This window comes from Sphaeramia orbicularis, chromosome 19 (assembly GCF_902148855.1).
Source record: "Sphaeramia orbicularis chromosome 19, fSphaOr1.1, whole genome shotgun sequence".
NCBI lineage: Eukaryota > Metazoa > Chordata > Actinopteri > Kurtiformes > Apogonidae > Sphaeramia > Sphaeramia orbicularis.
The window spans coordinates 37,710,792-37,736,172 of record NC_043975.1 but is presented as its reverse complement, the minus strand read 5'-3'; the positions used below and the strand labels follow the sequence as shown (position 1 = coordinate 37,736,172).

The 25,381-nt window shown below is 37.6% G+C and overlaps 1 protein-coding gene across 1 annotated transcript in view; it reads right to left on the bottom strand.

Moving 5' to 3' along the window:
- The window catches only part of LOC115410793 (heparan sulfate glucosamine 3-O-sulfotransferase 6-like), a 29,935-nt gene extending 10,905 nt beyond the window's left edge, over window positions 1–19,030 (bottom strand). The window contains 1 exon segment of the mRNA XM_030122584.1: window positions 18,181–19,030. Within this exon segment, the coding sequence (XP_029978444.1) occupies window positions 18,181–18,662 (482 nt within the window). The 5' untranslated portion in view covers window positions 18,663–19,030.
- Window positions 19,031–25,381: the final 6,351 nt, after the last annotated feature.

Genomic DNA, 25,381 nt, shown 5'->3' with positions numbered 1-25,381 from the left:
GATTTCTCTCTTGTACATGCTTTGTTTCCCCCCTCTTTTCCTCCTGTTATCCCTCCATTACAGCTTCCTTTACCTCCTCTCCTTTTTCCACTTGTCTAACCGACTCCCGATCTCTCTCCCTCTCGACTTCAAAGCGTGAACTTGGCCTCTGCTGTATCCTTCAAAGAGCAATTGTTATGAATACATTTGACATGTGTGATGGAATTTTAAAACACACTGACATCTTCAACCACTACAGAGGGCTGGTATCAGGACAGATACATTCTGCCTGCATATGTGTGTGTGTGTGTGTGTGTGTGTGTTCAAAGACCTAAAAGCTGTTTGCAACTCAATGTTACAGTATGTGGAAGGAGAGGTTTGTCATTACCCAGTGCAAATACAGGACTGAGGAGCTCCTGTGGGCTGATTAGAAGTCAGGAGCAACTCAATAAAAGGGGAGGCTGAGTAATGCTTCTCTTTGTGTCTGTTGGAGTCGGACCAATATAATAGCTTGGATGATATTTCAAGGTGGTATTTGGTGTTTGACAAATGTACCTCATGCTATGTAAAATCACTTCCTCTTTGGCTTTTTTAATTACTTTTACAGTTCCTCAGATTTCTGGTTAGTCTGCCAAAATGAGATTACAATCCAAAAGTGATTAATAATAAGTAATTGCAACTGATTTCTTTTTCTGTCCAGGTAGGGTTATTATGCTTGTTTAAAAAAAAAAGAAAATCTGGTGGCAAGAACTTTAGTTTTAGGAAGAAGAGACTGAAGTATACTAAATACAAGCACAAAACGTGACTGATTACTCTTTAAAATATGTGAATATTACAATAACGTTACCCATTTAAGTATTTGTAAGTGGTTTATATTTTATTTTAACTTGTTCTTTTATAAGTCAGCATGTTAACTCATTTACTCATGTTAAGTTATTACACAAACTATAATAGCAATTTTACATCTTACCCATGGGTAGATAGCCTCCATTTAGTTAGCTATTGTGCTAACTGATAGCATGCTAATTTCAAGCTCACTAACCACTTTCATGCTAGTGGCTAACAGTTTCTATCTATCTATCTATCTATCTATCTATCTATCTATCTATCTATCTATCTATCTATCTATCTATCTATCTATCTATCTATCTATCTATCTATCTATCTATCTATCTATCTATCTATCTATCTATCTATCTATCTATCTATCTATCTATCTATCTATCTATCTATCTATCCTTGAAATCCATGTTGTTCTCACTTTATTCTTGTGTCTCCATGTTTCAGGAATAAAAAGACAGAGTACATAAAATAAGCAGAACATGATACTGAACAGCCTTTGGCCCTATTTGTAAAACCTAAATCTATATTGTTCACACTTTGTTACTCCCTTCAGTGTGTGTGGTACACTATTACACACTGTGAAGGTTACTGTTTGGCCGACGCTCAAGGGTGGTGAGGAGTATTTTTACCAAGGGAGGTTTGCATCACTGGGGTAGGTCGGTAGGAAAAGAGCTGAAGAATGTGTCTAGTAGAGAGGAAAAATAGAGGCGTAACAGTTAATAATAAAGACATCACTGGGCCTGAGAGCAGTGACTGAGTGAGAAGTGGTCAGTCAGAGTTTCCTCGGAGAAACCAGGACAACCCTAATGACAGAGGAAGATCACGCTGTGTGTGTTTGCCTGCTTTTGTGTTAATGTATGAGAAGATTACATACAAGGCCCCTCAATTTACACAGATCCCACCTTCAACAGTTATTTGCATCCTAAATAGATGTGTTTTGCTGCTGGTGAAACAACAATGATTCATCTTACACAGAGCTGGGAGGGTTACCCTTAAACTGTGGTTTACTACAGACTACAAGATGCATGACCTGAGATGTAATTTGTAACATATTCTGTTAGGTCACTTAAAATGAGTAACAATTCATTTTACTTCAATATCGTCTTACATTATTTCGACATGTAACAACGTGAGTCACTGAAAAAAACAACACTTGCTTTAGTAATGTACACTACAAGTATATAAAGACAGAGGACAAAAAGGATGAAGACCAAATGTTTTTCTTGACCTCTTACTTTTATCAGTTTTGACAACTATAAAACTATGTGGAACACTTTGTTTTCATGAAGTGTCTGAAATGCATTTTGTTGGCTTGCAACTCTTCAAGTAAAAATGACAATAACTAGCTCTTTGAACAAATGTGACTTTTCAAAACAAACAATGCAGGCTTTAAAAAAGTACTAATTATTACCTCCGCCAAGGAGGTTATGTTTTTGCCAGGGTTTGTTTGTTTGTCTGTCTGTTTGTCTGTCCGTTAGTGTGCAACATAACTCAAAAAGTTATGGACAGATTTTGATGAAATTTTCAGGGTTTGTTGGAAATGGGATAACGAAGAAATGATTAAATTTTGGTGGTGATCGGGGGTGGGGGGGCCCACTGGGGGGGCCCATTTCCAACAAACCCTGAAAATTTCATCAAAATCTGTCCATAACTTTTTGAGTTATGTTGCACACTAACGGACAGACAAACAGACAGACAAACAAACAAACCCTGGCAAAAACATAACCTCCTTGGCGTGGGGGGGCCCACGGGGGGGGGCACTGATCAGCCTTGGCGGAGGTCTGCGCTCTCCGAGTGCTTTTCTAGTTTGAAGAATGTAACAGTTTTGTTATTAGTCTTGTCTGTATTTAAATGCCAACAAATACTTAGAATACGTATTTCATTATGCAGTACTCTAGAAAACTGATCTTAGAGCTAGTAAACAACAACAACAACAGAAAGTGAAAAGAAAAGTCAGGCTACACACACTATGTTTATGTCTCAGGAAGTCCAAAAATATCACAACAGTGATTACAAGCATCTACCACCAAAGATGTTACCAAAGTAGTAAAAATAGCATTGTAAGGAGAAGGAGAAGGAAGAGAAAATGAAGACAGGAAGAAGTTATTCAGTGATTATGTCTTTCTGATAGCGTAACAGCCTGTAATGACAGAACATGGGACTAAGGCGAGACCAGAGTGTATGTTAAATGATGAGTACGAGTCCATATGTACACTAAGTGTGTGAGTGCATGTTGCCAGTGATCGCTCCCACCCCTTCTGACTTATCAAATGGGAAAATCTGCACTTGTGTTCCTGCCGGGCCCACAGTGGCCTACTTGTGTGGCTTTATCTCTTGAGCTGCCAGGGGCCTCGGGGCTCCACCCTGCCTTCATCCGATCTCCTGAACACAGGATGGAGGGATGGACAGACAGATGGGGTGGAGAAACATACAGATTACAGAGGGATACTTCCTGTCTTTTGCATCCTGACCATAGTGATGTAACTCCTCGCCATGGTTATTGTCAGCCAGTTAGGAATGTTTTTATACCTGCTAATTTCAGATTTAAAGAGAGAGGTCTGCTGAAATAAAACATTAATTAACAGAATTTTTACAACATAAATGTAAGGATTTTAAACATACAAATATAAACAAAACAGTGTAAATGGAAATACTTTAAGTTAGCAAAAAACCTTCAATAGGAGTCCAGATGACTTCTTGTTTCCAAACCTTCAACCATATCTTGTGGCCTTCTTCAGTAGATGGAGTTAGTTTTTTGTTGTTAATTCCATTCTGTCACACATAACCAAAATTCATTATTTAGGTCCCTCTAATATGAACCATATTAAAAACAACTAAAAAACGTCATCTTCTCAGAAAGACCATAAGATGTGGATAAAAGACATAATAATAACCCCCACCCCCCGGCTTAAACGCACAGTGTGTCATGTCATTTCTGTTAATAAAATACATGTTGGATGCATTGTGAAGTAGTGTGGGATCATGGGAGATGTTTTCACCACAGCTGCCCATGAAAATCTAGGCAGAAATGATGTTTGCAGATGAGGTAATGCATTATTGTAATGTTAGTCTAATTGTAACTTTTATTCATATTACAAGTAACTATGTGGCTTTTCCATTCTGATGAAACAGCCAACAGTAATGTCAATGTTTGACACGTGAGCAAAGTAAATGGGCTTTTATGTTTAACAAAAGTCAGATTTCTGGGAATTTTTAACATAAGTACGCTGGTACAAAAAACCTGTATATTATTAGATTTTTGAGACATTTTAATGCACAAAATGTTACATATCATAGCTTGGATTCTGTAAAAAATGTGCTTATTTGCTAATCAAGACGCAAAGTGAAGCAAACATGAAAATATGAGGTATATAAGTGTAAGAGTATTACCACTGAAGGCCACTAGGCAACAGTTGACTTACATTGAAGATAAATAAATAAATAAATAAATAATCTATATCATTATACTGGAAGGGCTCAGAGCATCTGTGTGTGTCAGTACGATTCTTACAAATTGAGATGTTTTTAATTGGCCAATTTGGTACCTACAGTTGAGGAATAGTCTCGAACACACATTAAATATCGCGGCAAATTGATAGGACCAATATTTTGGGAGATATTAGTCATTTTGGAATACAGTTGCCTTAAAATCATGGAAGTGCAGCATTGCATGATGAGAAATGAAGTTAAAAACAGGAACATCACATTTACTCGCAGCTTGCTGAGAGATTGTAGTGTAGTTGGAGTTTCGGAGTTTAATGACCAGGTGGGGGTCTTCTCAAACTGTGCATTTATTCTAAAACATGCTACAGCTTACAGAACACAAAGAGGTAACTAGCACTCAACACCTACAAAACATAAAGTTATTTTCTTTTGTCAACACAATCTAAAGGTACTTCCTGTTTTGACAGACTTCAAAATAAAAGCACTTCCTAAAATTACTTAAATTAAAGCGTTTTCTCTTAATAATGATCAGCTTTGTTATGACTCTCTTTTACTATTAACAAACAACTGAAATATCTGAAAAATAAATAAATAATGCATCCTTTTAATATAAACTTACCCCAACATGAATTGCCTGGTTTTCTTTTAACTCAAATAAATTAGTTACAATAGAGGTATTTCAGCCTGACTACACAGGGAATCCGGCTGGGACCCAAGCCTGGCTGCAAACTGGGCCATTAGATAAGAATACATTACTTACACTACCAGTCAAAAGTTTGGACTCACCTTCTCATTTAAATGACATGAGATGGGCCACAGATGGCCAACAAGTGCTCAGCGTCACTGGAAACTCCTTCAAGACTTTTGGAAAACATTTCAGGTGACTACCTCATGAAGTTCACTGAGAGAATACCAAGAATGTGCAAAGCAGTAATAAAAGCAAAATGTGGCTATTTTGAAGAATCTAAAATATAAAACATGCTTTGAGTTATGTCACACTTTTTTTTTAAACAACATAATTCCATATGTGTTCATTCATAGTTTTGATGCCTTCAGTGAGAATCAACAATGTAAATAGTCATGAAAATCAAGAAAAAAACAGTGAGTCCAAACTTTTGAGTGGTAGGGTATGTCTAAAATGAATACTTTATTTATGAAAATTTTAAGTGGTGATAAGTTTTTGTTTTGTTTTTGTTTTTTGTTTTTTTTTGTGTGTGTGTGTGTGTGTGTGGGGGGGGGGGGGGGTTCAAGAAATCCTGGAGGAAAGGGACATAGGTAAGGTACGTCCTGTTACTTACAGAGAACTCCCACCACCCCGGTCTTACAAACTATTCACCCCCCACCCCTGTCCGTGCACTTCATGTGTACCTCACAGTTTCACCCTGGGTATTAATACTGTAGATTAATTGTCGCTTACATTTTAAAAAATGATTTACCAAACAATTTTTATGTCACTACTTATTGAATATAGACTAACATCTTTTCCCAAAAGTTAAAAACTACCACATCTAGAACCCCACATACTAGTAAATATATATTATTTATTTGCTTACTGTATGCTACATAGCTTGTTAGCTTGCTGAATAAACAGATAGACTGTAAATTTTCTCAGGCCTAGAGTTCAACAAATCGAGTTAAAGATTAAACATGAGATTTCACAACAAGCACATACTGTAACATTTACTCTTTTTCTGTGTGATTCTGCACAGGTGACAGAGGAAACTAATTAAACAGCTTTTCTGAATGAGTACACTCACATGTGGCACACACATACACACACACACACACACGCACACCTACACACACACACACACACACACACGCACACACACCTCTGAAACATTGTAATTGACTCAATATGGACTTTTGCTCGTCTGGCAACTCCCCAGGTCCCAGCCAATAAGAACACTCGATACTGTCCAATCACGAAAACCCACTTCCGAGCAGTTTCAGCCTGCCACTCCTTGTGGTTTCTCAGCTCATTGTTAGCAGTGTCTTAAGCTGAAAAAAGGAAATCACTGCTGGCAGAAGTCAGGCTTTTAAAACTGGAAACAGGCCATTCTGCGGTCTGCTATTAGTGCCATCTATCAGGCTCTTCAGAGTGGACTCATAGGCTTTGGCTGCATTTACACACATCAAACATGCAGGACACAGTAGAGTTTGGATGGACATGAAGTGGGAGCTGGTGTTGGTTTCCAGATTTCCTCCCGTCACCCAGTTCGTGTTTGATGTTTTGCTTGTCCTCAAAATGCAGCTCCAGCTCCCTGCCAGAGTTTCAGGCGTAATTAATCTCATTTCCTCTCAAAATGAGCAGACATCACCGACAATTAACCAATTCTGGTAAGCTGGTTAAGTAAAGCTATCAGGATGTTTCTTTTTTATGGGAAGTTTTTACAAGCAGACAAAGAAAGGTGTGTTTCTCTGTAGGATTCTCAGGGTGGCTGCAAGTTCTCATGACCCCCCACTTAGCCAGGCAGTCAGACATTAAACAGAGATGGACACCAGTGAGAGGTCCACAACCATATACACAGACACATACTAGGTCAATAATTACCTGCCTCTCCAGACAGACCGGTGACAGTAAACTGGGTGTGGACAGAGTATCTATTCTGAAAACAAAACAGCACTAACTAGGAATACAGAGACTACTTTAAAGTGTACTTCTTTTTCCTTTGGATTTTATTTTGTTTTTGTTTAAAATGTTCTTTTAAATATATTTATTGTTAATATATTTATTTGTTTTATTCTAATCAAAAAATACATTTTAATGTATTATATTAATATATGTTTATTTTCCACAAATTTTCCACAAACATGACAGGTTCACCGCTAACCAACTTGGTATCACAGATCCATTTTTATCGGGTCACCATACAGCACATATCATTATCCTAAACTAAAATGGAAACACCTGCAAATACAGAGAAGTCCTGCTCCTTTTCCTTATTATATGGCATACATGAATGAACATCAATGGTGCAATTTTTAAAATCCATTTAAATTGAATCCATTAACACATATTTAGAATATAATTTCATAAGAAAGTTGCACTATATGATAAAGATAGTAAGTAACATCTAGTTTATTGTGTAGCAGCTCAAAGGAATAGTACCAATGTTAAAAACTTACAACTTAGAAACTTCCTATCATCGTACATGTAAATATATGTGATTGGATAATTCAAATAGGAAAAAAAAATTACTTGTGTCACACCGTTGACTGTAATAACATATTTTCAAAATAAGGTCCAATGGGGCAAAAGGAACAAGATTTGGCCACTACATATAAAGTAATTGAGTATACATATATATATATATATATATATATATATATATATATATATATATATATATATATATATATATATATATATATATATATATGGGTCACAGGGGTCACTTGGAGCCCATCCCTGCTACTTACAGGTGAAGGTGGGGTTCACCCAGGACATTTCACCAGTTCATTGCAGGGCTGACATATAGAGACAAACAATCACTCTTACATTCACACCTTTGGGTAATTTAGATTAACCAATTAACCTAGTGCATGTCTTTGGATGGTGGGAGGAAGCCAGAGTGCCCGGAGAGAACCCATGCAGATGTGGGGAGAACATGCAAACTCCACACAGAAAGGTTCCACCCCCATCGACTGGTGTTGGAATCAAACCCAGGACCTTCTTGCTGTGAGGCATTGAGGCATGAGTGCTATCCACTCTGCACTACTGTGTTGCATATATATATATATATATATATATATATATATATATATATATATATATATATATATATATATATATATATATATATGAAGCTTAAAATGTACAAATTGCTCAATAATGCATTCTCAGTATCAAGCACAAGGTAAGAGCATCTTTCTTGGGTAAGGAAGTAGCCTTCAAGGAGCAACATTTTAACTGTAAAGAAAGTTACTTGTATTTGTTCCTTTCGGTCAAAATAGCATTTCAATTGTTTGTCTTTTGTTGGTGACTACTGTGTTGCTATAGTAGTCAAATATTTTCTTTCAAGCTTACTACAGTTGACATTTTGAATTGAATGCTTGGTTAGACAGTAAGACATATTTTTTAAGTTTGGGACTTAAGTACCAAACTGCTCATTTAGGTGTCACTCTGAAAAGGTTTGGGAAACCCTACATTAAATGACCTAAGAAAACAAAACGTATTCTCATTAGGCCAAGCATAAAATAGATATATATAGTATCCTTAAATGCTTCAGCTGAGTATGCAGTAACCTGATGAATGTTGCATTACAATGCTCTACAGTTTCTTAGAAGATATCTGCTTCAGACATTAAATGTACAAAATCTTACATACTTTAATAAGATGAATCAGAAAACAATTACAAAAGTGCTGTTATTACACATATATGTTAGTTTGTGTACATTTAGACAATGGATTTATAAATGTTCCACTAGGTAGAACCTGTAAAGTCAGTGTAGTGCAATGTGCAGATGTTGTTTTGAGGTAGATCTGGTAGCTCTGAGACAAACATTTCTTTTGAATAAAACCCTGTCTCTCATAAATTCTCAGAATTGCACATTTTGGCCCAAGACTGTATCTTAGAAACTACAACCAACTAGCACTTTTGACTTAATTTGTCTTTATTAGTGACTTAAATTTGGTAAAGTTTAACTACTTTTATTCTGGAAGCATTTTACTTGTAGACCAGTGATACCATTCATCTTTCACTTCCTGTTTTTTTTTTTTTTTTACTTCACAGGAAATTTAATTATGACTCATCTTCCTCATTTCTTTTATCTTGTCTCGTTTACGATTTGCACACTAATCTTAGGAGCAACATTGCTATAACTAACCACAACTGCAAGAAACAAAAGGAAATGATAAAGAGAAGCAAAGGTGGAGAAAATAGAGAGAGGATTATGCTGTGGTCCATTAGAGATGGCAGCTCATCAGTCATACAGATCCCACAGAAGCAGCCTCACATCCGCTCTGCACGTTCAAAATGAAAAGGCAAGGTTTCGATGATGCTACTCAGCAGGCCAAAAGTAACACAGGCTTACGTCTTTTTCTTTAAAATCCACTCTCTTTGTCTGGCAGTGTGAAATTAAAACCCAGAAATCAACTGGGCAGGCTGAAATTAAAAAATCAGTCACAGTGATGTAAAGAAGATGTGTGTTTTGACACAAACTTTCACTGTGCTGTAATTGTGAACGAAGTGTGGTGAGATTCATAGTTTCCCCTGTGATCCTCACATCTTGCATCTCTCAACAATCTGATCCCATTATTTTTGACTGAATGAGACAGTGCATGCTGTGAGGGGAAAGGTCGACCAATGACGAGCTGTCAAAATATTGATGACAGAGGGGTATCTGCCTCTTTTTTCCCCTAGAGTAAAAATCCATACCTACCCCACACCAATTCGTTGTCATATTTGATTATGCCCTTATAGTTTTCCTGCTTAATTTACATATTTTATTAATCTTGACAAGAGTCTCTTTACATGTAAATAGCTACACATGTCATGGTATGTTGATTAGTTCAGACAGACATGGCTGCCAGTGCTGCTCATGTTCACCGACTTAAGTGACTAGTTTCGTCCTCCTACAGCTTCAAATACTGGCAAAGCACTGGACCTTGTCTTCTGCACAAAGCCCCTCTTTATTCCAGCCAGATCTATACATTTAACTGTTTCCTATTTTTCCAAATTCTTCACTGAAAGCCTGTCTTTCCCCCAAAACCCTTTGTCAGTCTGTAAAACCCCTTTCCGCCACGTGAAGCTTCCAAGACTGCGCAGAGAGGAATTCAAGTGAAGAATCCCCCTGTGATTGGCAGGAACAAGTCCAATAGGAAATAAAAAGTGGACATTCCTGTCTAGGTAGTGCATGCTTTCACTGACATACAGACCATAAAAGAAAGAAGAGATTATGAGGATGAAATACACAAAGAGAAAATTAGTCAATAAGAAAGAAAGAAAAGGAGACTGAAAGCTGCTCTAACAAGACAGAGAAGTCATTCAGAAGCTTTACATTACACAGTTTGAGTGACCAGAACAAGCCAATAAATCCACTACAGCAACACTCAGACCTGTGGGGCATAAATGTCAGCAGTGGCAAGGAGTAACAGCTCCTTGTCAACAAGATTGAATATTCAGAAGTTAATTCATTTCTGCTGCAACAGCATGATAAAGGCAGAGAGCCAGAGATCAATAGAAAGAACCTATTTTAGGTGATCAATATTGGGAAATGACATTTATATCTGCAGGTAATTTACAGTGTCAGTGAAAAAGGCCCATGGATTTCAGGTAGAGCTACAGCAGTGCGAATGAACACACACACACACACCCACAAAAGCTCACACACATACTCATTTGCCCACCATTGCTGTCTAAACCCTCATTCTACACCACTAAACCACAGAATCGTTTCCAGTAGATGGCAAAGCCAAGGCTTTTCCACATATAAGCATTTTTTCTAAAACAATTTGCCAAATGCTTCCTTTAAGGATGTCCATGTGTTTTACTTGGTTAGCAGCTGAAGACAGGGGCCAAGGCTCTTTTGGAGTCAAAGACACAGACAGCACTTTGAAATGAGGAGCTCTGTCAGAGAATAAATGTTTAAGTGATACTTTCCAGCCCCAGTTTTCAGATGATTTTATTGGCTTCACATGGCAAGGTTCTGTTTCAGATTGAAATTATGTATATCACTGGGTACTTAACATGTAATTACACTAAATTTAAACATACAATATGTGAAAGGATGGAATATGCAGGAGTACAGAAGGAAAGAGGGAAGGAAAAGACGAAGGCAAATGAGATGTGTCCGTCTATACTTAACACTTAATTACACTGAATTAACAAAACTTTCGTGTTTGGTTGTACCGGTAATTTCCAAACTTATTCAGCATGAAATACCACACCAATCTATACGTTTCCTCTGGACCAAATATGACATAAATCTGTCAAAACAAAGTTTAATTAAACACACTTTACTAGAATCTCAGAAATGAAGTACAATGAATGGAAGTGATGATAGAAACTAACATACAAAACCAACAACTGAGAAACAACAAGAATGTGAACGCACACACAGACATGAGTGAGTCATCTTTCCACTGTCAAAACGTGTCTGAAAGTCTTTTCAAATTGTTTTCACCTTGTCATTTCTTTTAAATCACTTTTGTCTTGTCATGGGTTTTATGTGGACTTTGTTTTGTTTTGTCCTTCCATTCAGTTTTTCTCTTATTACGTTACTTTTATTTCATTTACTTTCATGTTTTTATGTTCACCTTGTTGAGTTTTTCATGTTATTTTTGACAAAAAATTTGCAAAATTCTTTAAAATGACATTTTGGCTAACAGTCAACGCAAATCCTGATGTTACTTTTCATTTCTTTATTCCATTTTTGTTGCTGTGTATCTCCCTCAACAAAGAAATCTTCACTATATAGATGATATAATTATTGCTACTATTTTAAGGACTTTGAATCCATCACCATAGATGATTAAACACACAAGTTAAAGAAAAAACTAATATATATATATATATATATATATATATATATATATATATATATATATATATATATATATATATATATATATATATATATATATATATATATATATATTTATATACAGATAAATATCTACCACTGCTACTGGATAAAAGACATCTTTTATGTCAATACAAGTATTGGCCAGTTTCAATATCTAACCAATATGATGGACCATCCCTAATATTCTGTATTATTTTTTTTTGCCTTTCCTCTGTATTTTACTGGGTTTGGGTCAGGCCAACATTTCTAAACTCTTTCAGAAAACAATCTTCTATTTGAGCTAGAAAACTAAATTCACATACGGTGTTGTTGTTGTGTATTTTACTATCGACAACTGATGATCCAATACAAACTGCATGTTCAGGACAAGTGAGTTTATACTATTATATATGGAGAGATTAAAAACAGAAATATGGATGGAAAGGAATAAAGAGAACATTTACATCTGTCTCGTATAAAAATAAAAAGTCCCTGTAAATCTTATTGCTTGTCCTTAGCTCTGTGAACTACACCCCCCCTGGGTACAGTTAGCTTTTCCTACAGACATGAAGGCTGAGGTGCTGCGCTCATCAAGCACTAGCGCTATGAGGTGATGGGGTTGGGGGGTGGGGGTAGTGTTGACTAATGCTTCATAAGGCCTTGTTTAACTACAAACGGGAGGGGGCTAATCCCCCCCCAGCCCCTCTACACGTCCCTGAGCTGTCCGTATTAAAACCTGACCTGTCATTACACCGGTCCAATTCACACACTGTTGACACGAGCTGTCGGCGGATTAGGACGCAGCGAAAACACACGTTTCATTATGCCTTCAAAAAAGAAGAAAAGGAGAAAGAAAAAGACTTCATGTCTGTGTTAAAAGAGTACGAGGTATGGTCAGTTTCCTGTGGTGAGAACGCAGTAGAAGGGTCATGAAAAGCTCGTGGGTCTTCTTACCTTTAACCTTTTCTATATTAATCTGGAAACTACACAATAGTTTCCATCATGTTCCATTACAGGTAGACAATAAGGACCTAAGTATCGACAGCAACACTTACATGTGTGCCTACTGAAAACCAATAAACAGTATATACAGTTGAGAAGGAAAATGAAATAAAAATCAATGACAATGCATGAAAAGTGTTCACAAAAGGCCAGGTACATGTAACACCTACCACACACTGGAGACCTTTTCGAAGCCTCATACCTGACCACCCTCATAGTGTCATAAGTTACAGAGTTGTTAGTCACAGAAAAGAAGATTTTTCAAGGTTGCTAACAGCAAGACTGCTACTAGATTTATTTTAAATTGTATTCAATTTGTTGTTTCTTTAGTTTTGTAGTTTTTGGTTTTATGTGAGTTTAACCCATTAACACTCAATACTACTTTTATGTCAGTTCCCAAATGAAAAGTTTTCGTAGATTTAACCTTTCTTAAATTATTTATCACCATTTACTATAATATTATCCCCTGTATTTTGCATTTTTCAGTGAAAATAATGCATTTTCCAATATTTAATTCACTGATCATGTAGAAAACCAGGTTAAACCAGAGACACAGAAAACTGAAGAAAAAGTGTCTTTTTCAGCAAAGATATAAATAACTCAACATAAAAACAAGTGTCTCCATCCACTGTCATTTATCAAACTCCATGGGTTTTACTGATGAATAAATATTGTAGAAGATGACATTATTTCCACGTTCACTACGGAGCCTCTGAACGTCCAAATGGGTCATATCTGATGACCATGAAAAGACGACAAACTGCATTTTACACCAATTATTTTTATGCATTGATAGGTATAGTAGATCAACAGGTATTAAGCATTTTAGATCAGTAGATGGTTTTGGTCGGCAGTGGCTGTTTGGGTCTTTATGGGTTAAGCTTCATTTAAACAGAGCACAAAGAATCAGGTTAAATTGAGAGATTTGAGAAATTTGTTCCATATTAATTTAAGATTTGGGCTCAACACCCAAAAAAGAAAAGTAATATTGGATATGTCATTAATATTTAAATGACGAACAGTTGTACCAAGAGAGGGTGCTAAAACTACTAAAATAATTTAACCCTAGAAGAAAAACAAAAATAGACTAATCCAGAGCCCAGACAGAGTGGAGTAACATTTATTCATCATCAGTGTGAACTACCACCATCACAAAACTCGTATCAAACTCTTATTTTTACTTAAAGGCAAAGGAGCTGAAATCGGGGGGGGGGGGGGGGGGGGGGGGGGGGCAGAGGTATTTCATAATACGCCATTCCTACTGTAGCTCTCTCCTCTCAGTCCAAATCAAACAACTGAATCTAAATAGAGACAAACCTGATGTCATTCCACACCAGTATGGAAATTTCCATGTTGAGACACAGAGTAAAGCACAAGTACAGGGTGCGTCTGATTGAATCTGATCAGGGATTCTTAATGCCAACAGTTAACCACATATTTTGCCCTCATACCTGTCTGAAAACACCTGGGATGTCATGAGGTATAATTTCTCTAGCCTGAAAACAGAGGGAAGGAGTAGATGCAGAAGTCACATGTCCTCTCAGACCACTTAAATTACAATATACTGAAAAAGCCAATGCAAATTTTGCAATACCAGCATCGAACCTCAGATATTTAATTGTTGTACCCTATGTCCCAAAAAAAACCCCAACTACAATCAGACTTTCTGCATTGATAACTTTCAAAATAATTAAACAATCTAAATGCTATTTCAGGGTACGAAACTATAACTTGTTACCTACATCTTGAAGAAAACCCCATTTAATTTGATTCAGTGGTCCTAGGGGAAATGTAGAACTTTGTAAAGCACGTCATGGGTTTGTTTCTTCCAAGTTTGGCACTTGGATGCTCTTGGCATCCATATGAATGAAAATATTTCACTCACAACTGACAGGGCAACTAACAAATGAATTCAAATTCTGTGCATAACATTAAATTAATGGTGTGTACTCGTGTGAGGTTTTGTTGTTCAAAGATGTATTGATCTCTCAATTACTATTAGCATTTGTTCCCTAAGAAGCTAACATCTGTTGACAAGCATTTCACTTTGGTTCTTACCTATCCAATTCTCAAACTGCAAATTTGTTATAGTTGGTCAGCAACTAACTCCTGCTCAGAGAGCATTCATTGTGTTAATAATAATTTCTTATCTTTCTTTAATCATTCATTTCGCACCTTACCAACTTTTGCAAAACTCCGAAATCTGCTTCCTTTTTGATGTAATTTATTATTCATTCGTTAGTAGAAAATGAAAAGAAACAAGCAGTCACTTTTTCAAAAGAGATATTTTTGTGCGAGGACACAATGAACAACTTCGTATAAGGTGTGAACACAATGGACAACGCGTCTCCTCTCAAAACTTGGCAGGAAGGGACTTCTGACATGCTTTACAAAGATCCCCATTTCTCCGTGACCACTGAAGCAAATCGAATGGGGTTTTCTGCAAGATGTAGGTAATAAGTTAGAGTTTCATGCCCTGAACGTGCATTTTGATTGATTCACTATTTTTAAAGTTACCATTGCAGAAAGTCCTATTGTAATTTTTTTTGGAAGATACGATATTTAATGGTTTACTAACTACTGGTCCTGTGCTGGAAAAAGAGCACATCTATGGGATGCTGACAATGTGCATGTGACCATTTGTGAACAAAGGCTAACAACTTGATAGCCTAATATTAAATAGTTTTGACTTTATTGGACCGTCATAAATAGACAAAAGCAAGTAAAGACAATTTAAGAATGAATTATTTTAACCACCTTACACAAAAAAATTAAGATGATAGGAGCCTCAACTCCAGTAAAACTCCGACATTGGAAATTCATGCATTTATTCATCTTGTTAAGTGCTTTATCCTCAAAAGAGTCACGTTGGACATTGAGTGCCTTCAATGGCAGCGCTAATGCTAATTGCTAACGCTATGGCTAACGCTAGACACTGTGTATTAGTTTGGGTAAAATGCAGAGATGGAGTTTGCTTACAGGAATATAATAAAGTGAGTTATCTTTAACCTTAAACTTTTAACATTTATAGTCTTAACCTTCATTTTTAAGGTTCATAACATACTATGACGAGAAGAACTGTATGAATGTTGAGTTTTTTTTAGGTTCTCCTTTACGTTCAGAGCTCAAGATACTTTCAGAATGCTTTTTAACAAATTACTCATCTACAAAACAGATAACAAAACGTTGATTTTAGACTGCAATGTGCCCACTGAAATAAAACCAACGATCCACTCCCACTCTATCCAGAGGATTTACTTTAAATTGAACACTGAACTCATCTCACTTTCTTACATACTTGTATAGTAAGACTACACTCAAAAAGCTGATGGTCACATGTTGAATGTTTTTGGTGACAGGAAAACCCTGAACCTCTTCCTTTTCCTGTAACATTGTTCTGAAAAGCATAATTAAGAATAAGAATAGATGGTCACACTTCTGAACACTCCTGCTTTGTCCTGTTGTGTCTTCTTTCTGCTGTTACACCTGAGCCTCACGGTGAAGTGATCATTACCCGGTTGTATTGATCTCTCACTGTGTCTCTGTGTCTTGCTCTCTTATCACAGTCTTTCTGCCACACCTCCACAGCCCTCCTCTCTTTTCCACACATTTCTATATCAAACTGCCATTCACACTTTTTTCAGCCTCCGTAACATTTGGCAAATTCTGTTTAAGATTTAGGCGTGTCGCTGTATGCAAAATGAGAACAGAATTATAGCTGTTAACCTTCAAAAGGCCTGATCGTCTGAGGAATAATCTCAGACACTACCACTACCACCGCCCACAACAACCCATCCTCCCACTGTGATCAGCGTGCTAGAGACGAGGGCCCTCTGGGGACCGGCATGGACACTTAGGGAAGCAGCGTGTCAGCTCAATAAACAGCAATTTATTGGCAGGGGACTGAATATGCTGCCAGCCTTGGAAGCTATCAGCAGAACATCTTATTGGTGCTGAGAGATATTAACAAAGACAAAGGGGAGGAGAGGGAAAAAAAAACAGTGTGGAACTGACTGAACACTTTATGATGGGGGTTGAAAAACAGGTTTGATGTGCTTTAGTCACTCTGTTGTAAGTCTGGAATATAATTTATACTGAATGAGAGAATAAGAAAGGGAGGATAAAAAGTCCCAACGGACACTAGAAAAAGGTGTCAGCGGTGCTAACAGGTGTCTAAAATGTCATCCCATCAGACCTGTCAGACAAGCTGCTGAATGAATATCAAGTTTTATAAACCTTACAGAGGTGTATAATGTTCTAATAATTATAAACTATTGAAATCTATAATATTTAATCTGGAGTTAAAGGGTATTCTGTTTTACCGATTAGAGAAAAAGAACAAGAGACTGCAAACTGCCTATATATTTTCCCCTCATTTTCATCTGTTCAATACAAAAATCTAAGTTTTCTGGAAAAGTTAAAAATAATTTATAGCTTTTGCTGAAATGGGAGTAAAATATACCCATTTCAGTAATTTGGCCTCCAATAGTAGTGTACTGGGGCCATGAGTTGCTTAACAGTTTTGATCTAAGAGGGTTTTGAACCTTAGATCAATTCCCCCTATTGGTTGGATTTAAATATTTTATTACTGCACGGATATTACCTAATATTACCTGCTGAACAGGACAGGGTAAACAAAAAAACAAAACAAAAAAAAAAAGCCCATTTTTGCCCAAGTTTACTTTTGCCATATCCTCCTCAGACCCAGGAAAGTGAAAATTTGAGCTTTTTTTACATTAAACAGATGTCTTGATTGGAAACTGCATAACACAACAGTATTTTCAGATACATTTTAAAAATGATTATTTATTTATTTATTTTTTTAATGGAATGTTCTTTGCAATGGACAGCATTTGTTAAGTAAAACTGTCAAACTTTTGTCCCCTACAAAGGAAAAAAAAATGCATTGCTGGGTCTCAGGAGGATATTTTACAGAGATACTGTGAACTAGGCTCCCATCATAAAAAGTCGTCAGTAAACTAGATGACAGACTGAACTAGATGATAGAAGAAATCCTATTGGGCTCCTGTGGTCCAGGGGCCTCTGTAGTGTTCTTATATACAGAGTAGATTCAATTAGAGGAACAGGCAGTATATACAGTTTATATTACGCACACGGCAATAACCCTACCTCTCTTGAATTAACCCTTTAAAATATTATCCAACTTAATAAGGGTAACACGTTAAATATTTTGTAAAAGCTTTGGTTCCTTTCTATACCTCTCTTATATTCTTAGAGTTGAAACATTTCCGTCTGTCCAATGAGATCAGGCGCAACCAACTTCTAATCTCAGGGGCCATGACTCTTGACCTGAACTTGTGGCCCTTTCTATTCCGGTCAGTTCCCTGTTGTACATTCACTTTTAAAGCTTTGAATTGAGTCGTGTGTGAGATCCAAGCCTACCTGTACCACTCCAGTCCCTTGTCGTAGAAGCGGTCGAAGAAGTGCGGCTCTGCGCCCACGGCTCTCACATCGGGATGGATGCGCAGGAACTCCAGCAGAGCCCGAGTGCCACCTTTCTTCACCCCGATGATGATGGCCTGAGGGAACTTTTTGCTGCCGAAATTATTGGCTATAGATATGTTATTTGACTGAACGTTTGCGCTGTTTCCCAAGTCCGACAGCTGTCCCCGGACGATCGACACCGGAGACGCGTTATACGCACCGAGCTGGTCCTGTGACGCATCTTGTCCATCATGTAAGATAATTTTGTTTTGGAAATTGCTTTGTTGGTCATAAACAGGCCTGGGTAGAGAGTCACAGTATCCGTTGAGGCAATAGAAGAGGTAAGTGAAGAGAATGATCATGGTAAAGAAGACGGACAGTTTGGACTGCACCTTCAGGTGTCCAAAGTTGAACCCAGATCTCCATTTACTACATCCCATGAGTCGCAATCCTGAGGACACAACGCAGGAAACATGCCATATCAGAGACTTCACACTGCTGGTTTTAAAGACTAATTCAATCCGATGACGCCGAAAAAGTCGCCGCTGCGTTTTGCCACAGCGTCAAGTGGCGCAGCAACTTGGCCATTACGCGTCAAAAAGCTCCACATGTTCCTGCGCTTGTCTCTTTGCTCTTCGCCTGAGAAGAGATTTGTCAGTTCGTTCAAGGCTTCAGAAGCAGTGGTAGATGAAGCAGAAGACAGGCTTCACTCTATAGCTGAAATATGTGGATTTGTGTCACAGCGGTCCTCTCCCTCTGTGCGCACCCGTTGCTTCTTCTTGGCAGCGGCTCTGTAGGAAACCCTCAACACCCCTTCCCTTCCCTTCTGACTGACAAATCCACGCCCTGTTTATCAAACACACGCCCCTTCCATCCTCAGCCCGTGCGACAGTAAGATAACACCAAAAATAATTAACAGGCCCTTGCACCCACCCCAAGATTACTGGGAGAACATTATGAAAGTAATTGCTTAGAAACATAGTAGTTAGTTTAATTTTATTCCCGCATTCAGGAAATGTTCTGAACATAATGAAGAGGGGATATTAATATTTGATTGCCGACTCAGGATGTAATTTCCCTTCATTTCCCCTGTAAATCACCACATCCACTGTGCAACTGTGTGCATTTTTGACGGATCCGAGCTCCAGGTTGCTGTCTGTGGGTCAGGCTGTGGGCTGTGATGTCTGGATGGAGGCCACCTGCTCTCTGATAGTCCTCCTGACCACACACCCCACGGAGCCACAGACACACACATTTAACCTTTACCCTCCTGACCAGCAGGGACAGACAGGTGCCATCAGCTCTCCTTCTCTCTCTAATTCTTCCCTCTCTGTGTGAGTCTGTCTGCAGCAGTTTAGACCGCCATCACTTTTCTTTTCCCATGTCTTTTTCATGTCACTCACAATAACACAGACATCATTCAGCTCTAAAAATGGTTTTGAAAGATAGTAAGTGCTTAGTGCAGTGTTTTTTAACCTTGGGGTTGGGACCCTACATTGGGGTCACCTGGAATTCAAATGGGGTCACCTGAAATTTCTAGAAATAAAAAAGTAAATAAAAAGAGTAAAAACAAACAAACAGAAAACAACTTTCTACTAAAAAAATATATGGTGAGTTGATAGAGACAGCCACAATACATAGAAGACATGACAAACTCTGAAGCTGGAACTGAAGCACTGTGGTACTGTTTATCTGTCAAATGTTCATTGTGGTCAGTTTCAGATGCTGCAGCTCTTTCATAATTCATAGTTCGAGTTCTTGTTTGTTCAGTATTAATTGTCAGCCTTGTAAATTCAAGCTGGACTGACTGTACATATCCTGACCAAGGAAAATAAAATTCTCACTTTCTGCAGTAATCTACACCTGGCTTTTCTGCCTCCGATCATAATAATATACATTATATAGCCTAAATGTCATCTAAAATCAAGGTTTATTTATACATAGTATAGCAAGCTGTTTCATGATCAAAAACAAATTAATTTTAGCAAAAAAAAAAAAAAAAAAAATCTCCATTTTGAATGTCTGGGGTTGCCAGAAATTTGTGATGTTGGGGTCATGAGCCAAAAAAAGTTAGGAACCACTGGGCTAGTGATAGAGAAAGAATTCATGGTACCAAATATTTTATATTCCTTCAGTAATTTTACATATTTTTGTCTGAATCTTGTTTAGAAAAAGGTCAGCATACAGTGCAGATGTAATGGGTCAATTCTTTCCTGCTGTAATGCTCCACTGAAAAATAAAAGGTTAAAAGAAAAAAAAAAATTCTCTCTTTTCAATCACTTTTTTCACTTTTGACTAGGCTGCTGTGCTTAAATCTCGTAACAGGTACTCAGCTTATTTTTTCCTGTCACTTTGACAATATAGTTTAACAAAAGCAGCAACAACAACAAAAACAACAACAACATTTTAGGCCTTTCCCAATGAAGTATTTAATGGCCAAAGGAGCCTAATTAGAGGAGCACTTGAGAACTTTATTCTATAACCGTCTTGTACCTTGTGAAAATGAAAACTTTATTTATTTAATTTTTTTTGGTTAGTTTTTCTCCTTTTCCATGCACTTTGGAAGTAGGTGAAGTTGTGGCAGAGCCTTTTATATAGATTTAATGTGACTATTGAAATTTTGAACTGGAAAATTTTTATAGAAACAAAAATAGTTTAACAAACAAACAATCAGAATCAGAATACTTTATTAATCTCTGGGGGAAATTATTGGGCGTTACGGTCGTTCCATTGAAGTATAATAAAGAGTACATATATATGGGTGCTTCTATGAAACTGGGGATGTACCTGGTACTTTACCAGCTTTTTAGACCCAATAATAAAAGACAAATGTAGACATTTTTCTTGCCAGGATGTACCTATGTTCTCAGATAAATGCAAAAAAAGTTATACTCTTGCTCTGAGCCATCCCAAAATTAATGATTTTTTAATAAAATATTGGGGCCAAAGATATGACCAAAATTGGGAGATGAAAAGCTACCTGGGTGTATAAGTGTTTTATTTTGAAAACATGGCTTGAAATGGTCTTATATAGCGCTAATAAATAAATATAAAGACACTGTTAAATTTGACGATCTTAGTCATTTTTCTTATCCAGACATGCAGGTTTTTCATGAATCGGCAGTCTCATTCCAGGTTTTGTATGTAACTCATCGTGTCCATTGGTGTTACATGCAGAACCTGCTCATTTAAACATATATAAATTGCGAGTGATTTTGCAACAGTGGCCATTTTTGTGAAACCCTCTGCCTTGCATTAGTTCAATTCCCAAAATGTACCTGTGAGAGAATAAAGAGATATTAAAAAAAAAAAATAGTAGTGTGTAATTTTCGGGTCCTTTTGACTGTGTTACATTCAGATTTTTGTATAAAATATATTGTAAAATAATATTAAAATGTGTTTTATCTGAAAAATAGCTTCTCTTTTATCTCAGTAAGTATTTATTTTTAAAATAGACCCAAAGTGTTTCCAAACTTGCTTCATAACATTAGTCTACATCTGGTTTGAATTTTTAACCACCATGTGCTGTTTTTTAGGGTCCGGTTTCATAGAAGCAACCATATATATACACCAAATATACAAATGAAAACACTCTATTAAGACACAAAATTAGAAGAGCAATTTTGTGTCTTAACCCATAAAGACCCAAACAGTCACCGATGACCAAAACCATGTACCGATCTAAAATGTTCAATAACTTCTGAACCACTAAACCTATCAATACATGTAAATAATTGGTGTAAAATGCAGTTTGTCATATTTTCATGGTGATAAATCACTTAAGAATAGTTAAATATAAAAAAATATTATTTTTGAACTGCCACAAAGTTAACAGTGGGTCTTTATGGGTTAATAGAGTGTTTTTCATATGTGTGAACAAACAAGCAAACCTTTGTCAATCTGACATTACATAATAGTTAAAGCATCATGTAGAGATTATTTCCTCCAAACCAGTTAAATGGAAAAACATATGAATTATGGTTTTCAGCACTTTTTAAAAAATTGCTTCAGATTTATTTGACATTTTGTGGAATTGAAGGGTTTTGTCAAATGTAAAATACACCATACAACATCAGTGGTGACAGTAAGAACACTGACAGAACAAGTCTACCTTTTAGTCTGTCTTTGTTCATTGTGTGTATATGTCAGTAAACAGTAAGATGTTACTGTTTTCACAGCCACTGCTTTCATGATAATGCTAACATCTGCAGCTTTGAGATATAAACCATTGTTAGAACTAGTTAGCAGAATCCAGCACTGTCTAAGTTATTCTGACAAAAGGTTAGTTTTGTGTCTTTAAGTGGAGACATGTTGGAGCTTTGGAATCCTCAAAGTGTGTGTGTGTGTGTGTGTGTGTGTGTGTGTGTGTGGGGGGGGGGGGGGGGGGGGGGGGCAGTGTCTGTTCTGTCTGAATGGAGTGCTATGGTTTTTAGCATCTTATCAAAAGTCTATCCATAGTTTGATGTGTTGTGACAGTGTCCAGGCAGCTCTACAGTCTGTCATGTAGTTAAATCATGAACCAAACTCACAACACTTTCTCTTATCTCTTTTCCTCTACATACCATCAAAACTGAAGCTAAAAATAACCAAACTCCCCGAACATGTCACTAACCTCTTCCATCATTGTGAGGAATGATGAAAGAACATTAGAGCTCAGACCTGATACTTGGACCTAACCTCGCACTCCTTCTATTGAGGACTTGCAGCTGACATCACTGGTCATGTGACTGTTGTTTACACCGCCATATTGGTAGGCATGCTATCTGGATCCAGAAAGTCAGAACTGTTGCTTTATATCGTATATTTCTTTGGACTCGTGTTTGCGTGTTTTGTTATTTGCGGATATGTCTGCTTGTGATAAAGGCCGCGTTTCCACGACGTGATACCGGCTAGGTTCGACTCGACTCGGCCTTTTTGCGTTTCCATTACGAAAAAGGACCTGGAATCTGGTACCCGGTACTATTTTTTTGGTATCACCTCCATCGAGGTTCCAAGACTGGGGAACAGATACTAAAACGCGATATGTAAACACTGCAGACCACTGATTGGTCAGAGAGTCGTCTCTGTGACCCACCGCTTTACAAAAAACAGATGCAGAGGTTTACAGTAAATATAGCGGTAGGTTAAGCTACATGACGACAGCCCGCAAAACTACACCATTCAGTCAGGAGACTGAGTCTTTGATGGCCGACGTAAAAATTCAGCATGAGCTTGAGTTTATCGGCAACTCTGAGCAGACGACACAGAAGTAACGCACCGCATCGCTATGACGTCCAGGTACTGTAAAGTCTGTAGTATCCTGTAATGGAAACGGTCTCCAAGAATAGTATCTGCTACCCGAGTCGAGTCGAGCCAGTTCCACGTGGTAGAAAAGCGGCAATAGATGAGTTTCAGTGTTTACTAACCACAGTGATGCGCGGGCAACTCGGAGGCATAAACACCAGTACCAGCTCCAGCCGGCTCACATCAGCGTACACCTCCAGGCTCTGCCCTGGAACTCGTGAACGAGCCGACATGTTAGCTCTAAAATGGTCCATGAACTATCTCTGTTCAAAAGCCGATCCCATCTTCTCTTTCACGGCCGCATAATTTGACTTGACTGCATGGGGAAGGCTGTCCCATGGTAGAAAAGCAGACTTGCACAGACGGGTGGGGAGTATTCCCACCAGCTCCCCGCTGAACTCACTGGTATTGCCCACTGTAGCTCCGACTTCCACTTCCAGCTGCTTCACCCACCCTTTTTTTCCAGTGAAATTCATCTATTTTCCTATGTTTAATTGACTGATTATGAAGATGTTCATAAAAGCTCAGAGTAAAGTCAAAGGTTATTGAATCAAAACAGAAAAAAACTGAAGAAAATGTGACTTTTTCAGCAAAATATAGCATTAACTGTACATAAACCCAGTGTCTCCATCCACTGTCATTGATCCAGCTCCATGGGTTTTACCGGAGAATCAATGTTATACAAGATGATGGTATTTCCATATTCACTACGGAGCTTCTGAACATCCATATGGGTCATATCTGATGATCATGAAAAGGTGACAAACTGCATTTTATACCAATTATTTATTTGTATTGATAGGATTAGTGGATCAACAGTTTAGATCAGTAGATGCTTTTGGTCGACAGTGGATGTTTGGGTCTTTATGGGTTAAAACTAATGAAAATGATATTGTTTGTCTATGTTCAAATGTGGAATATTAGAATAGAATAGAATAGAATAGAATAGAATAGATCTTTATTGTCACTGTTACAGGAACAATGAAAATCTGTTTAGCAGCTCTTTTCTGTTTAACAGCAAAAACACTTCAGGACGGATCTACTAAAGGTTTGCGTATATAAAACATGTGCAAACTCACTGTACATGCAAAAAAATGTACAAACTGATAAATATGTAAGTATATTAATTTAGCACGCACAAAGTGATTTGTCAGTTTTGCTCATAGAAACTGCTTCTATATTTAACATGTCTCAAAGGGAGGTGCAAATGGTTTGTATGCATAATTGTGCACACATGGCTGCGGTTATTGTCGTAAGAAGGACACATCGAAATGATGAAATAAAATGCAGAGAACTAATTTTTTACCCTTGTGTGAACATTTTTGAAATGAATGAGGAAACACTGATTAAAACATACAGCCTATCCAGCCTTGCCATTTTGGAGCTGTTGGAGGAAGTCACAGCAGATTTGGAGCCAGTCATGCGAGGGAGTCACGCAGTACCTGCAATGACAAAACTCCCGGCAGGTTTACATTTTTTGCATCTGGGTCACTCCAGCGCACAGTAGCTATTCCAGCTGGGATATCCCAGTCCCGTTTTCACATGTGCTGTCTGAAGTCCTAAATGCCATGTTGCGCCGGATGGCCAGGTTTATTAGGTTTCCACACACTTGGGACACCTTGAATGAGACCAAACAAGGCTTCTTTGCTGTAGCTCATTTAAGTGTTTATTTGCTTCATCTACCAACACCTCTAATTCTATTGCGTTGAATTTATCTTGACACTTTTGTCTCTTTAAACTCGCCATGCTGCAAACTAACAAAAAACACACAAAACCCACATTTAAATAGGCGTGTCTCCAACACATTTGCGCCTGTTGTCATTTACGCAGTCACTCTTAGTAAATCACCAGGAAACCACGGTTCAACTCCACATGA